The 10,059-nt window shown below is 49.2% G+C and overlaps 1 protein-coding gene across 3 annotated transcripts in view; it reads right to left on the minus strand.

The window, feature by feature from the left end:
* ZFP64 (ZFP64 zinc finger protein) overlaps nt 1–9,640 on the minus strand; it is a 77,210-nt gene extending 67,570 nt beyond the window's left edge. The window contains exons 1-2 of one of the 3 annotated variants that reach the window (XM_019640985.1): nt 9,238–9,640; nt 5,984–6,223 (exon numbers count right to left, since the gene is read on the minus strand). In XM_019640985.1, coding sequence (XP_019496530.1) covers nt 5,984–6,223; nt 9,238–9,283 — 286 coding nt within the window. In that variant the 5' untranslated portion in view covers nt 9,284–9,640. The remainder of the gene's footprint in view (nt 1–5,983; nt 6,224–9,237) is intronic. The other 2 variants (XM_019640984.1, XM_019640983.1) reach the window with 2 other exon arrangements.
* Nucleotides 9,641–10,059: the final 419 nt, after the last annotated feature.

Below are 10,059 nucleotides of genomic sequence, written 5' to 3' on the forward strand. Positions count from 1 at the left end.
AATACCAACATGGGCCAGTGAAGCGACATCCTCCACAACTAGACTGAAGAACAAAAGGACAGCGACTTGTCTGTTCCCCTTCCCCGATTCCCCAGCCTGTTGCCCTCCCACAATTTCCCTATAAAATCTTAAAAAAAAAAAAAATCAACTGGGCGGGCTGGGTCTGCCCTGTGTCTATGTCCTCTGGCCACAGACCACCAGGGACACGCCTGTGGTTGAAAAAGTGTATTCACTGCAGTGGGGGAGCCCTCACACCATGAGAATGGTGGAGCGTCTCAGTAAGAGGGTGCTAGAAAGGACTTACAGGTTTGGGGCTCACGTTTAATGATTTTGAGGGAGCATTCAAGGAAGCCTGCATTGGAGGCTGTCAGGAAGTGGGGAAAAGTTCACGATTGGATATCTTCATAATTATCACCGAAAAGCAGAGACGGCTAAAGCGGTAATAAGTAGAGAAGCAGCCATCATTCAGACTAGTGCGGGAGGGGAGCTTGGTATTTTATGGCTCTTGTTTTGGTTCTGTCCCACCAACGGCCACCGAGTGGCCATATCTTATGTTGGTGTTCCGTGAAACTGTTTATGTTCAACAGAAGAACGACCTGGCCTACCTGTGAGAGCCAGCCCAGCTCCTGGCAACACCGAGACCCGGCAGACGATGGCCGCTGGCCGTCGGGGCTGCTTTCCCTTCTCAGCTGGTTGCCCACAGGCCCCCCTCCCCCCATCACAGCATATCTGCTGCTGCATTTGCTGCCATTGCCTGACCACCCCCCCGTCCCCCAGCACCATCTGAATTCACTTCTCCGGATAACTAAAGATGGCTTGTCACCAAATAACTGATGCATTACCACTGTGATAAGTGCTAGGTGGGGAAGCAGTGAGAAACCTAACCTCAAGGATTGAGGAAGGGGGGAAATCATGGCTACCTTCTAGGGGGAGGTGACATTTAACCTGGGACCTGAAGGGTAGGAATCGACCAGAAGGGGAGGGGAAGGTCATTCTAGGTCAAGAGATCAATTCAACTAATGTTGGCTAGGGGCTTGCCGTGAGCCGCGCCCCGTGTCAACATCTTCCGTGTCTCATTTACTTTTCACATCCCCTGACTCGGTAAATAAGGGCTAACACTGACATCTCCACGTGTTTTCCACGTAGGAGCCACTGCAGCCTGCTTAAAACCCTCTAAAGTGACTATTACGATCATTACTCCTGTTTTACAGCTGGGAAAATCGAGACCCCGAGACCCCAGGCTACCTGCTTAGCAAGTGATGACAGCCAGAATGTCCTCCCAGTCTGGCTCAGGACTCCAGACTTTCTATTTATTCCTGTCCCCACTTTAAAAATGAAACACCAAGAATCCCTGTCATGTGCCGCGGTCCCACAGCTGGCTCTTAAGGCCCTTTGCTGCCAAGACTCAAACTCAGGGCCATGGCTCCAAAGTCCCATGATCATAAGCCATGAATGTAGAAAATGCATCTGAGATGCTAATGTGTTTTTTTTTTTCTTCACCAGCATCAATATCTAATTTGAATGCTTTTACAGGAAAAGTTCTTAAATCAAATCTGAAACAACAGGCAGCTTTCAAAGCTGGCAGGCAGAGACTAGATTTTACTTACGTCCACCTATTAGTGGGCAGAGAGGAGACCTGGGCTGAGCGAGGAAGGGTCCAGCCGAATCAAGGACCAAAGAATCACAGGTAAGTCTGCACAATGCCTCGGGGAGGGTATCTGGAAGAGCCTGCCAGGGTCAGGGGTCGGGCGGTGGCCTTGGGCAGTGAGTGACTGACTCCAACCCAGTGAAGACCCGGAATCTCCCGGGAGCTTGTTAGAAAAACAGTCGTGTGAGGCTAAGCCCCGGAGATCCGTCAGGGTTCAGGAGGTGGCCCAGGCACCAGTATCTTTAACAAGCTCCCTGGGGACCCTGGTCCACAGGCAGGTCTGGGAACTGCCGCTAGTGGAACACGGGGGAAAGCTGGGCCCAGAAAACCAAAGTAGAAAGTGTAAAAGAAAGGGAAAAAAAGCAAGATTCTGCCTGTTTTGTGGCTCAGCAAGAGCAGCTGAGTCGGGCAGAGATGCCGCGTACTGCAAATCTCACTATCCATCCGGTCATCACCTGTTCATGAATCTCTACATTAATAAAAGCGGTCGTTTACTGGGCCCAATTACTCGGCCCCAGGTCCTTTATGTGGATTATCACAGAGTCCTCACAATCACCCAATGATATTAGGTATTAGGCACCCAATTCTGTTACCTAATAGTATTAGGTACTGGTACAGCCCCTTTTTACAGATGAGGAATATTAACCAGAGAGAGGAAACGGCTTGTCCTCAGTCTAGGGCTGTGGGGTGTGACACTGGGACTCATATCCAGTAGTGTACCTTGGGGACGCGGAGTGGGTGCCAGTGTGTGCCAAACTCAGCCGGGCACATTGAGCTGGGCACAAAGAGGACTCCAGGCCTGGCCTGAGCGTGCAGGGCCATCAGCAAAACTGAGGCGTGGCAAGAGGGAATGACTGTGGGGCCGTGGGAGCGCGGAAAGGACGGTGAGCACGTCTGAGCAAAGAACTACGAGGACAGAAGGAGCAGCTATTGGGTGTGGGGTCAGCTTCACTGGCGGGGCTCACATCTGGGCAGCTGTTCATTTACTCAGCCGAGAATGAGTGCTTTGTGCCCAGTGCCTTGTAGGTGCCAGAGATCCAGTGGTAAACATGAGGGGTGCAGCCCCTGACCTCATGTTGCTGATGGTGCAGTGATGGGACAGGCCTTCAGTTTGCCCCACAAATAATGATTTGACTGCGGGGACCTTACCTGGTCTGGGAGAATAGTGGTGTGTGCGTGTGTGTGTGTGTGTGGGGGGGGGGAGGTGTCAAAGAAGGGGGGTTTGATGAAATGCCTTTAAGCTCAGCTCTGATGTATGCGTAAGAATTACGTCAGTTCCAGGCAGAGGGGACAGCACATACAAAGGCTCTGAGGCTGGAAGAAATGAGGCTCATTTGGGAAACAGGAAGAAGTTCATTATGCAATTCAGAGGGGAGGGAAGGGGAGGGTCCCAAGATCAAGCCAGAGACTTGGGGTGTAGACAGTCATGAACCTTAAAGCCTGGAGGTTGAGTTGGCATCAGCCCGGCAAAGGCAGGAAAGGCATTTCAGGCAGAGGGAACAGCATCAGCAAAGGCTCAGAATCTAGAAAGACAGAATGATCACCAATAAAGTGTGGGCCTGAAGCCTCCTCACACTGGGGCATTGGGCTATAGGCTTCACGCCCAGCGTGTGGGGTCACCGGACATCTGTTTTTGAGGACAGGAAACACAAAGCTATGTCTTCAGGGAGAAGACCATTAGGGTCAGCGCTGAAACATGTAAGTCCCTGGGCTGTCCTGAACTTGTGAGGGGCCTTGGCCACATCTCTTCCTCATTTGCAGCTTCACTGTGTCCAGCTGTAAACTGAGAAGGTCATACCAGGCCCACCTCCAAGGTGATTTTTAGTTTTAACACTTTTTTGGGTTTTTTAAAATTTTTTTTATTGGGGAACAGCCATGGTCACTGGTTACACATGGCTTTCATGCTACAATGGCATAGCTGACTCTTTTAAGGAGGGCGCAGCTCACAGTGGCCCATGTGGGGATCGAACCGGCAACCTTGGTGCTATCAGCACCACGCTCTTACCAACTGAACTAACCGGTTACCCCTAATTTTAACTTTTTTTTTTTTTTTGGTGACTTCCTCTAAGATAATTAAGATAAACTCAGGAGAAAGTGGGGAGGCCTCCAGGCGTTCCTATGAAGGTTTGTGAGGCCATCACTTCATTAGATTTCAAAGTTTTAGAAACTCAGCAGAACCATGACGGTGGATGCATGAGGGAAACAACCACAGAACTTTGTTTACTGCCCAAAAAACTATCAAACATCACACCAAACACCATCATTTCTCCGCTCCCCAGCTCCACATTCGCTATTTGGTAAATGCTGGCTGAGAATCAGCTAGAAAAAGCTGGTGTGCTCACTCAGGCTCACAGATGGGTTTTGTCTGGCCATGGAAGTTTTAAAATTTGGGACATTTTTACATTTTTCAGCTTCTCTGAAAAAACCCAAGTATCAAACTGACGGGATCCAAAGAGCATCTCCCTCCGCTTCTCCCAGCCCCCACCCTTCCTTAAAAGTTACACACCGCTTACGCTTCCGTGTGCAACATCACCTGCCTCGTTCCTGTTCTAGAAGCTTTCCTTAAATGTAACACTATATCAGTATGCAAAACGGTGCTTTTGACGTTGACCTCGAGGATTGTTCTCCGTATGCAGAGATCTAGCTCCTTTTCAACTGTCTGAATAATAATCCACTGTCTGAATCTCTGAAAAGTACTTATCTGACTTCCTCTTGGTGTGTATACATCTCAAACTTCCACTTACTTCGCAGCATATACTAGAAACGAACACCCTCCTACATTCGTTTATCAAGTTTTATAGGATAAGTGCCTGGAAGTGGACTTCCTGGGTAAATGTGTTTATGCACATTTTAAAATGTGAAAGATTCCAAATGTAATATTTAAGATTTGGAAGATAATCACAAACATCCCCAGAAAGGGAGAGCGGTATCCTTGCCCTAAGTCTTTTTTTTTTTTTAAGAGTTTTATTGGGGAATTGGGGGGATGGGAACAGCACTGGGGAATTGAGGAAGGGGAATAGACAAGTTGCTGTCCTTTTGTTCTTCAGTCTAGTTGTGGAGGACGTTGCTTCACTGGCCCAAGTTGGCACCATCATTGCGCTCTCCCCGGGCGAGGCAGATCAGTTGCCGGCTTTTGGACGTCCGCTCACTTCGGCTGCTGGCCGCTCATGCTGGCTGCTGGCTACACATGGTAGCCCATGGCAACCCACTGCCACAGGGGCTGCAGCCTACGCCGTCGCCGGCGACTCACAGCAGCCCAGCTCCAGGTTGAGCTGTTGTTCAGCATCTTAGCTGTAGAGGGCAGTGTCACTGGCCCTCACATGTGGGATCCGAACCGGGGCCCTCTGGCGTCCCAAGCCAGCTCTTAACCATGGCGCCACTCGGCCCCCTAAGCCTTTTTTGAGCTGCATTTTTTTAGTTACGAAGGTGATAGAGCATCATTTTATATTTAGTGTCCTCTTGTTGTATGCCATCTGGCTTTTCCACTTGGTTCTTTTTCTCTACTTTTATTGATTTTAGGGGTTATTTACATGTGAGGGACATTCGGCCTTAGGCATACAGACTGCATTTTTTTTTCCGGTTGTTTTTAGACTTTTCAATAGATTGTTTTTACTTTGGAAAACCTGCAACTTTATTTGCAGCCACATACATGATTTTTTTTCGTTTTTTGGGGGGGCTGGGGAGTGTCTACAACCTGTCTTCTTTGGTAGGTCCATTAAAATATATATATTTTAATCTGAACATTTGAATGCTTTTAGCTAAGGAATACATCCTCCAAGTCCCCACAGGACCCAGCAGTGTCTGTACTATCTTATAAATGAATTACTTCATACTTTTTAAAGTTATCTGTCTGGTCCCTTAAGACAGATTATATAAGTATATATACAGATATATATGTGTGTGTATGAGGGGAGACATCAACACCTGTTTATAGATTTAAAAACAAACCCCTATGAGTTTTGTCCCTTTACACAAATAATGCAAATTCAGGGATCACACACATACGCCCATGACCCAAAATAACCATCTTTTTTTTTTTATTGCAATGTATTTCCCGCAAGTATTTTTTTCTTAGTATATAGGTTTTTGTTTTAGAAACCTGCTTTTTGTTTGTTTGTTTGTTTAACATGTGACATTTATAACTGCTAACACTGAATGTTTTAACCCCGCAGTTCCCAAACCTGGTCAGGCAGCTGTTTTCCCAGGGGACCTTGTTAAACATAACGAACCAGCAACCCGAGGGGGTGGATCCTGGGAATCTCTAGTTTTCACAAGTTCCAAGGAGGCATTTGGGACACAGCCAACTTTAACGGACTCCCCACCCCCCAGGCGTACCTGTGATTGTCTGGGTCTCCGAGGTGATGGTTCTGGTGGTGGTCTGTGTCTGGGTGGCAGGCACCGTTTCCTCAGATACGAACTGGACTGTGCTGGGGGCCGCCCCGGATGTGCTGGTCAGCTGGCAGCCGCTCTGCTTATGAGCCACAAAGGCATCGAGGTTGTTAAACTGCTGCTTGCAGATGCCGCAGATGTGGATGTCGGGAGTCAGCTCCACCAGCACCGTTGTGCCACCTGGAACTCCATGGGACAAAAGGGAAAGTAACAGATTAATTCCAAACAGCCTGAAATGACAACACAGCCAGATCCGTGGAAGGAAGAAAGGGCGCAGTGGCAGACAAGGCTGTTCGCCGGCCCAGCGTCCATTCTATTTTCCTCTTCTTCCTTGCAGCCAGAATCCCAATTCTTTCCTAGCAGCAACGTCCCCAGACCTAAGTGATGGCTCCTAACACATTTCTGTCCATAGGGGCACTAGTGGCATTTTATGCAAGAACATTCTTTGATGTGCAGGACAGCCCTGCACTTCTAAGGACCAGCAGCCATCTGCTACCCCAACTGAAAGGTAGCTGCACTTCCCGGTCATTATAAAAACCAGTCCCTCCACATTTCCAAACCCTACCCCACCCTCACTGTAAGAAACACTAGTATAAACAACCTTGGTTCCCTACATACTCGGGAAACCCTCCAGCACAATGATAACAGCTTCTGGAGAAAGTTTGGCTTTTATGATAAAAAGGGAACAATCAGCCTTGAATGCAGGTGTGATGCCAGGGGCTTCTGCAGCTATGTTGGAACTATGAGGAAAATGTGAAGATCCCTATAAATGCTGGTCTTTACCTCACTGATCCCCTGAATCAGCCAATTCCAGACTTGTCATTAGGCTAGCCTAGTTCCGTTTTGTTACTTGCAGCCAAAATCCATTCCTAACTGATAGGGCTATTATTTCTCAATAATAATGCTACCAAGAGTTAATACTGTGTTAACATTTGAAAAGCACTCACCACAGTATCTGGCATTATATTAGAAAGTGCTACATAACTGTTTATTAAAGAAACACCACTAAGTAATACATCTCTAATATGACAACCTTAAGTTTTCTTTTTAAAAGTTTATTTGCCTCATTATAAGGAGACTCATGTTTATAACAGAAACTTTGGAAGAGAAGCAGGGGAAAATCACTCACAATCTTTTTGTAAAAATTTTTTTAAATTAAATGTATTGGTGACAATGGTAAGATTACATAGGTTTCAAATGTACAATTCTATACTACATCATCTGTATATCACAGTGTGTGTTCACCACCCAGAATCAGTTCTACACTCACAATCTTTCAATGTATGTGTACCAGGAACATTACAAAATATTTTCTTCCATTCATCTTCAATTAAACATTGCCTTTAATTGAAAATTGTTTAAGATCATAATGTACTGTAAAACTCATCCTTTCCCTACATAATATCACGTACACATTGCACTACATCTCTAAACTATATTTATAAAAATATTTAATAATAACACATATTTCATGTTACCCATGCTTTATAATTTTCCCAGTCACCAATAAGGTCTTTATACGATTTCCAATTTCCCCCAAGTCTAAATAATGTGAGAACTACTTTGTGCGTATATGGTTGGCATCCATGCATCATTGTTTTCTGAAAATTTATAAAATGTTTACATTATGTTCAATATCCCCCAAGTCTAACGAAGACAAGAAATCTCTGTTTTGAAATACGCGTTGGTAGACCTGCGAAGGAAAAGTGCTCTGGGCTGAGCATGGTAACGTTTTATCAGCCCAAGCACCCTGGGCACTTAAGTACTTTGAAATCAATGGATGGAAGGAACAAAGACTTTTTTTTGCCTCTGGAACCCTGCCTCCCTGGAGCTGCTGAGGTGCTCATGGGACTGAAAGGATTTCTTAACGATCAGACAGGACTGATACCCAGGATGAAATGGGGAGAAGTTTCCGCTTCACAGTGTGGTTATGAGGGTTCAATGAGATGGTGCTTGTAAGAGGCCAGCACAGGGGTCCCCCCCTCCCTCAGCATGTCTCCCGGAGGGGTTATTACTGAGGTACCCTATTTGAAATTGAAAGTATGCCCCTCTGAACATTTGGAAGGATAAACTTTACCTACCTCTGGCGCTTGTCGAGAGAATGAACTGAGACCAAATAAACACTGGGCACAGTTTGTGCCCACCACCAACAAAAAGAATTCCTTTATCTTTGCAAAGTTCTCCAAACCTGAGTCAGCATCAGGAAAATCTGGGGGGTGGGTGAGGGTGGGTAGGGGTTAACCATGGACACATCTGGGTCCCACCTCCGAGATGAGTCATAAAGGAGGTGGGATGAAGGGGCATTGGGGTTTAGGGAAATCTGTGCTTTTCACAAATTATGCAAGGAATACCAAGACAAGTTTGGGAGCCAAAGTCTCCCAAACTGTTACCAGTAACAGCTAACAGTCTAAGCGCTTACTATGTGCCAGGGGTCTGCCAACCCTTGTGCCAGGGATTCTCAAACTTTATGTGTGTCTGATTCACCCAGGGAAGGCAGGCAGATCCCTCTGGCCCCCATCTCCACCCCGTTCCCCAACCTGATGGGTGGGGCCCAGAGAGCTTTATTTACATTTTTTAAAATAAGCCCTCGTGCTCCCAGGTGGTTGGTTTGCACTCAGTCCCTGGACCACATTTTGGGAAACAATGCACCAGGCGAAACCAGGGACTGCTGTCCCCCTCAGGAAAATATAAATGAACCCCAAACTCAAAGAAAACCACCAAGGCCGATCCGTTCCCCATTCAAAGCTCCTCCGCCTTTAATGTAGAAAAGGCTTTGCAGTAATAAGGCGGCAAGCCCAGCCAGACAGACCTCGTTAGACACTCCGATCCCCAGACTTCAAGGATTTGGGACCACCGAGGCAGAAGTTTTCCCACCAGCGTTGCCACGGTTACCTCAAATCCACCCCCCCAACTCCGCTGGGGGGCGGGGGACGTCCCGAGTGGGTGGCGATTGTCTGAAAGCAAGCCCTCCCCCACCATTCCCTTCCTAGGGGTCTTGCGAGGCTGGAGAGAGCCCCCCGCCTTGTGCCAGGTTAAGTGCCCCCACTCCAGCGTCCCCTGCACGGCGCGCCCGCCGCGGTCCCCGAGACACCAGCTCCGGGCCGTCACCCCGATTTCGGGGCCCCGGGCCTGCTCACTGCGTCGCAGACGTGCTTGGGCCCGGGCCCCGGAGCGCGCACTGCGCCCGGAAAAGCACTTACTTTGCACGGAGCCCGGGAAGCTCTCGCCCTCGCTGCTCGCGTTCATGGCCGCAGACTGGGAGGTTCCCTGCCGGCCGGGGTGCTAGGGTGGGGGGCTCTGGTCTACATGGTGCAAGGACTTTTCCTTGTATTTTTCCACACCCCCCAGCCTTCCTTCTCCCAACTCTGCGAGGCGGGGAGGACGGATGTAAAGCAAGCTCTACTTCCGCTGCCTAGAGGGCGCTGGCCCGGCTCGGCCGCTCCAAGCTGGCTTTGCATCAGCGGCTCCCGGGGGAAGCTGCGGGCTAATCCCGATGCACGGGCCGTGCAGCCCAGGACTCGCGGAATACCCGGGGATCTGGAAGGCGCACATGCGCCCGGGAGGGTAGGGTGGCCGCGGGCGGCGAGGGATGCGTCCCCGGCCCGCACCCCTGCGGTCTTGGCCGACACGTTTGGCCTCCCAGGACCTGGTGCCTTTGCACCTGCCACCCTGGGCGCCTGGTCCCCGAGGCGGGTCGGTCGCCGGGGTGGTTTGCAGAGAGTACAGTGTCGGGCTGCAGCTGGTGGGTGGGTGCCCGGGGTGCGGTGGGCTTAGGAGAAACCCGGCTGAGCGTTCAGTGCCCACCCCATCAGCCGAGCGCTGGGCTGGTCTCCCTCCCTGCCCAGCTAGTTAAATAAAGAGGACCGTGGTCACGTGGATGATAAGACGAACAACTGGGACCAAACGCTGAAGGCCCCCTACTCCAGGGGTCTGCCACCTTTACCGTGCACACAGCCACCTGGAGGGCTTGTTCGAGCAGACTGCTCGGCCCACCCCAGAGTTTCCGATTCAGTAGGTCTGGG

This window comes from Hipposideros armiger, unplaced genomic scaffold (genome assembly GCF_001890085.2).
Source record: "Hipposideros armiger isolate ML-2016 unplaced genomic scaffold, ASM189008v1 scaffold_54, whole genome shotgun sequence".
Taxonomy (NCBI): Eukaryota; Metazoa; Chordata; class Mammalia; order Chiroptera; family Hipposideridae; genus Hipposideros; species Hipposideros armiger.